The 6,293-nt window shown below is 45.1% G+C and overlaps 1 protein-coding gene across 1 annotated transcript; it reads left to right on the top strand.

The window, feature by feature from the left end:
- The first annotated feature begins 2,098 nt into the window (after nt 1–2,098).
- On the top strand, nt 2,099–5,423 carry LOC119130673 (gonadotropin-releasing hormone II receptor-like). The gene is made up of 3 exons (XM_037264542.1): nt 2,099–2,629; nt 3,727–3,928; nt 4,231–5,423. Exons 1-3 carry the CDS (start codon nt 2,123–2,125, stop codon nt 4,641–4,643), a joined length of 1,122 nt encoding a protein of 373 aa, XP_037120437.1. The 5' UTR covers nt 2,099–2,122; the 3' UTR covers nt 4,644–5,423.
- The last annotated feature ends 870 nt before the right edge of the window (nt 5,424–6,293 follow it).

Below are 6,293 nucleotides of genomic sequence, written 5' to 3'. Positions count from 1 at the left end.
CATGGAATGCAAGTCAACCTGTGACATGCACTAAAAACACTTCGTTCATTTGAATGGAAATTGATGTTGATCGGGAACGTCATTTCGATTTCTTTGTGTGTCTTGGCGTGTGAAGAAATTGACAATAAAGCAGACTTTGACTTTGATAAACAAAGCAGCACACTAAACATTTAACCTTGACAATTAACGTCTTTGGAAGGTGGGAGTTTCTATCCCTTTGTTAACGTTCCATATTTAAAAACACACCGCTAATTGCATTTTACATGTGCACTTTATAATGTTCCCAACAAGATGCATAACCAACTAAGTGCCTGTGGACTTCCTGACCTACTTTGGAATATTTCATTCTTTATTCTGAACTTATTGGCACAGTGGTGCGATGCAACAGTAGTATCGTGTTCGTCTGTCTCCTGGATCAACCAACTGCGAATATATTGCTATAATGACGGAGGAATAAAATACACACGACATGCCTCATTTGTCAGAGTGGAAGGAAGAAACTTTATTTGCACTGCAATGAAAAGTACACTAGCTGTTTATAAGGGGACAGCGACCCCAAGTGGACAACATTAATTATTGCAAAGAGAGCATCGTACTCAATATTTGGGGTACATTACAGCCAAATTTGCATCCCACGACCTGTGTGTAGATATTAAAAATACAATTTGTATCCTTTATTTCATCTCAGACCCTAAAATGTGAAATCTCTTGCCCAGGTGAAAACTCACCTACCGCCACTGGTGAAACAGGACTGCGTAAAATGAGTACGAAACAAATAGACTTAAATTTGACTACATTTTAAATTTCAATCATTAAAACAAAACCAAACTGTCTTTGCGACCTAGTGGCGACAGATGAGTGACCGATGATATTTTTTTCGTTTACCTTCAGCAGGAGGTGATATTTTGTGATTCTCTGCACGGGTTTAATCAGGTAGGAGACGATTGAGTTGTCCGGCTGGTGCTTCTGCTGAATTTTCTGTGAACCCATCAGAGAGAGAGAAAAAAAAGCATGTCAGACAAACAAATGTCACCTTCTGTAGTTTCATTGTGATCACCTTGATCTCAAACTTACACTGAAGTCCTTTACAGCATGCTCCTGTATGCGTGTATGACCGAGTTGTTTTGATGCAGTCTCTCTTCCCAGGTCTGCCCAAAAGCGGCGGCGGCGGCAGCAGCAGCAGTCGCAGCAGTCGCAGCATTGTTCCTGGAAATTCCCCAGGGTATCTTCCATGTGTCACATACGTTGCTCAGACTGCAGCAGTCGCCACGTCACGGAGCCCAATTAACCAATCAGAATCGATCCGGGCTCCTTTTTCACACTGAATTCGCAGCAGGAAGGGACAGAACGCGTGGCTGAAGGCGGGCTTCATGGCCGAGCCCACAGAGGTGGTTAGAACGCAGTAGAAAAAAAACGACCGGTGGGGATCATGAATGAGGTGGTTGAAAACCGCGAGACTGGCAAAGGACAGAGAGTCAAAGTGATGCTTCAGCACGTTGGACAGCGTCCCTGATGGTTTTGACTTCACCTCACCGCCAGTAGATTTCACAAAGATTAGATTTCAGGTAAGAATCTTGCCGATTGTAATGATGATGTTAGGGGATGATGGGTTAGGGCTGGCTGCGCAAGTCATGCACTTCAATTCATGGACGTACTAAAGTGGAGATTGATTGTGTCCATTGTGCTGTCACTCACGGGTTGCTTAATAGCACAGTGAAACAAGCATGCGTTAGTTTCAGCGTCTGGAGATGTGCTTGCTCTATTGCAGACTGAGTGATTTCTTTGGCGCATTAAGAGTTCTTACAGTTTACCACAAGAGGGCGCTGCTTCACCAATGTTATTTGTTGGCGAATGAAAACCCACTGCGGGGGGGACAATTGACTTCATATTACAAACATTTGACTTTGTTGAAGGATTTTCATCTTACGAGAATTTGAAACGGCCATTGTCTGTCCGTCCATGAGCACATGTACGGTCCGATGAGGTCAATTATAAGAGGCGTTAATAAACAGACGATTCGTTGAATGAAGGTTCCAAAGACAAATGTCCTTTGACTGGCTGTTTTTGATTTCACTGTGGCACATGCTGTTGTTGCTTTCAGAGTGAGTGCCACGGTTCCACCATGCCAGGGAACCTTTCCACAGCCGCATCTCCCGCGGTCAACACCTCCAACGCTACGGCCGCCGCCGCACCTTGGGAAGCGCCGGCCTTCACTGTGGCCGCCCGCTGCCGCGTGGCCGCCACTCTGGCGCTCTTTGTCTTTGCCGCTCTGAGCAACCTGTCGGTGTTGATCAGCGTGCGCTGGGGCCGAGGCTATCGGCTGGCGGCGCACCTGCGTCCGCTCATCGCCAGCTTGGCGTCGGCCGATTTGGTGATGACCTTTGTGGTGATGCCGTTGGACGCCATTTGGAATATCACCGTGCAGTGGTACGCGGGGGACGCCATGTGCAAGCTGTTGTCTTTCTTGAAACTCTTTGCCATGCACTCGGCGGCGTTCATACTGGTGGTGGTGAGCCTGGACCGATATCGGGCCATTCTTCATCCTCTGGATTCCCTGGATGCTGGGCTGAGGAACAAACGCATGCTGCTGGTGGCCTGGACGCTCAGCTTGTTGCTGGCATCTCCTCAGGTAAGATTGCTTGCTGGGACTTTTCCTCAGCTATACAGATCACACAGCTGTAATCGAATGGAGCATCTTTGAAAGGCTAGTATGAACTCAGGTTCGCTCACCTGAGAGACACTGTCTTTTTGGGCGGTCAAATGTTTCGTTTAAAGGTGGAAGATGGTAAGACACTTTGTTGCCTCTGCATCCTTTGTTCCCTTCAGTCGCCTCTGTGAAAGAGAGTGGAGCTAAAAATAGTGCTAGTGAGCAGCTTGTTGAAGCTGGGACCAGATCCATCATCGATAGGAGAGAGGGAGGGAGGGAGGAGAGGAGGGAGGGAGGGAGGGTGGATCATGGGCTGACAGGGTGCTTGCATTTGGCTTTCCTGAACCTGGAGCGCAAGCACAATCGTTCAACAATGTGCTTGTCACTTGTGTGTCACTGTGAAATTTTCTTCATAGGTAAAGAAAAATAATCACCGGTGTCCTCCAATTCTGGTGTCACATTATTAAGGGACCTCTTGCTATGCTGCGGTGGAAAAAACAAAATCTTGTATCATCCCAAAAAACAACAACAACAACAACGTGGGCTTGATGTATCGTGGAGGGAATTCCGTTTTCATTTGTTTTGTAGACAGACAAAACCTTCATTAGAGCGGAGGCCCCGATTTGTCAGGTTGGGTGGTTTTCACCTCTGGCTTTTTCATCAAATTGGGTTTTGTTTCATAGCATTTGGGCTTCTGTCTGTTCCTTGGTTCTTTTTGTGCCTTGTCTTTGTGTGTTTCATTCCCTGTCATTGTTTTCAGGTCCTTGGTTGTGTTCCGTTGCCTATTGTCTGTGGCGCTGTTCATCTTATTTCTTGAATGTAAATGTCTTTTTGAGATTGCTGCGTAGCCAAGCGGACACACTCCATTGGACGGCCACTTGTTTCAATAATATACATATTGTCGAAGAGCGGTGCATTAAAAGGTATTTAATGCGCAAGAGTGGAGCAAAGAACTGTTGCTTTCAAAGTTCTTTGGCGTTTGTATGCCATAAACAAAGGTGACATTTGTTTACAGCAAACAAACGACGACTAAGCAAAGTGTTTCCCATGCTTCATCTTGTCACTCTCCTCATTCTCAGCTTTTCATCTTTCGGGCCATTAAGGCAGACGGAGCCGACTTCACTCAGTGCGCCAGCCACGGGAGTTTCCAGCATGGCTGGCAGGAGACGGCATACAACATGTTTCACTTTGTGACACTCTATGTCTTCCCGCTGCTTGTCATGACCTTCTGCTACACAAGCATCCTCACCAAGATCACTGGGCAGATGCACAAGAGCAAAGGTGTGTGTGTGCGTGCGTGCGTGCGTGCGTGCGTGCGTGCGTGCGGGGCCACCCCCACAGTCAGCCTTGACATTTGACTTTAGTTTTGCTCGGTATCGCAAAACAATCAAATCATTGCCCTCCATGGAAATGCCGTTAATTGGTTCCAGCCCCCTCAACATTTTTCTTCTGTATTTTTTTAGTAAGGTCATTCAAGGTACTCAAAGGATACTTGATAAAAACATATACTAGCATCAACTAGCAGTTGTTGCAGACGGATTTAACGCTTGGACCAAGTCAACGATGCTTCTCCTACTCTCCAGATGGTGAGCGATGCCTGCGACGTAGTGGAAAAGACAAGATTCCCAAAGCCCGGATGAAGACCCTCAAGATGACCATAGTCATTGTCAGTTCTTTCGTCATCTGTTGGACCCCTTATTACATTCTGGGGATCTGGTACTGGTTCCAACCGTCCATGATCCAGCACACTCCAGAGTACGTGCACCACATCCTGTTTGTCTTCGGCAACCTGAATACATGCTGCGACCCGATCATCTACGGTTTTTACACGACGTCCTTCCGGGCCGACCTGGCCGACGTGATGGCGTGCTGCCGCCGCCGCCGCGCCAACGGCGACTCGCCGCGTTCTGTGGATCGCCTTTCGGCGAGAAAGGCCGGAGCCGCTGGGGAGATGGAGTCGGATCTGAGCTCCAACCCACACAGCGGTAACGTATGATGGACGGAGAGGCCGGTCACCTTACGGAATACTCAAGGGAACATGATGAGATTGGGAAAGAAAAGGCCCACTCATGATAATCAGTGGAATGCGATCAAAGTGAATATGCTGCAACATTCATGGCAAGATGATGGCTTCCAACTTCGAATCATTTGTTTTGCTCTTTATGGGCACGAAGTACACACATCTCACCCAATCAGATTGCTGTGATGTCATCAATGTGCTGCTGCATATTTGCATTGGACCTCGGGCTTGCCGTGGGATCGGCTCATCTATCTGTTTGTTTTTTCGAAGCAAAATGCAATGGAGATGCACAACTTGAGCCAGTTGAAGAGCACAGCCGAAAATTGCCTGAAGCAGCGTTTATAATCATAGTGGTAGTTTTCCTTTTGTCCAAGTCAAGACGTTTTTGTGGTATTTGGGCATTGTAGACTGCAAAATGGTTGAAAAGCTTGATTTGGGTCAGGACTGTCCGCACTTGATAGGAGCTGAGTGATATTAGACGAGCCCCGCCCCCCCAAATGCAGATACTGAAGTATTTTTAGAACAAATTGTATAACCTTGCATGATTGTGAATGAACTGAACGTCATATTTAATACTCATTGGTCACTAGACAGTGTTAATGATTGTAATTATTGGCGGGAAATAAATAACCTGTTGTGCATAGACAGTACAGTACTTGTATGCTCCAAATAGGTGATGTGCAATTTATAATTTGCTGAAAGAGACACTATCAAATAACGTGTACGCCAAGAGAACAATAAAAGTGATGTCAAACACATCATCACTGCTTGCTTTGTCTGTGGAATGTTGAGAGACTGCAGAAATGAATCAAAAATGTCTTTATTTGGTTTTAGGCATGTTGGAATATGAGAAATGTTAAGTGCAGACATTCAGAGAAATTTGCAGACAAAACAGAGACCAAGCCATACCAATAGGAATGAACTAGATTTTGCTTTTTTTTTTTTTTTATATATATATATGGGGCTATTCAATGCATTTAATCTTACTTTTTATGTCCTAGAAATGAAGTTGCGGCCGTGAAGTTGAATCTTCCATCGACCCTTAACAATAAATAAATAAATAACGAGGATCTGTCCTCACATGATATGACGCCGTCCACACTAACAAATGTAATTGGTGGGGAAAAATGTCATCATTGTGTGCCAATTGTGAGCTAGGACTAAACCAAATCACAGCTTGGCCTCGGTTCCCTGCTGCAGCTTTTCTCCAGTCTGCTCTCTCCATTTCCACCTTTTCCTTATTATTATGGCCAAAGACCTCTGTGACAACAGGTTAAAGCTTTTTCGTAAATCTTGGACAGCACTTATAGAAATATTAAAGCATCATTTCTCCTATATAGCAGCCTGTTTCTACTTGCTAACAATTTCTTCCCTACTAGTAAGTAGATGGTTGTTTCAGGACAGAAGGTGAGTTTGGCTACAGACAAAAAAACTCACCCTGCTCAGAAAGCACCATTTTGCAATCCTACCGACGAAACAAAAAAAGCAATTCATCATATGTATCAAATCTAATCATCAGAACAACAATTAAAAAAAAACATTCAAAAATATGAACATTTGTTTTGGCACCTTTTCCTCTTTAACAAGAAGGATGAAAAATATTGAATATGAACAAAATTTCAAACA

This window comes from Syngnathus acus, chromosome 11 (assembly GCF_901709675.1).
Source record: "Syngnathus acus chromosome 11, fSynAcu1.2, whole genome shotgun sequence".
Lineage (NCBI taxonomy): Eukaryota > Metazoa > Chordata > Actinopteri > Syngnathiformes > Syngnathidae > Syngnathus > Syngnathus acus.
Note: the sequence above shows the minus strand (reverse complement) of the source record. Positions and strands in the feature narration are given on the sequence as shown.

Excerpts from the sequence above, each read along its gene's own strand:
- LOC119130673 (XM_037264542.1), top strand. The coding sequence starts at position 2,123 with ATGCCAGGGAACCTTTCCACAGCCGCATCTCCCGCGGTCAACACCTCC. Across the intron at positions 2,630-3,726 it reads TGTTGCTGGCATCTCCTCAG|CTTTTCATCTTTCGGGCCAT; the intron begins GTAAGATTGCTT and ends CCTCATTCTCAG. Across the intron at positions 3,929-4,230 it reads GCAGATGCACAAGAGCAAAG|ATGGTGAGCGATGCCTGCGA; the intron begins GTGTGTGTGTGC and ends CCTACTCTCCAG.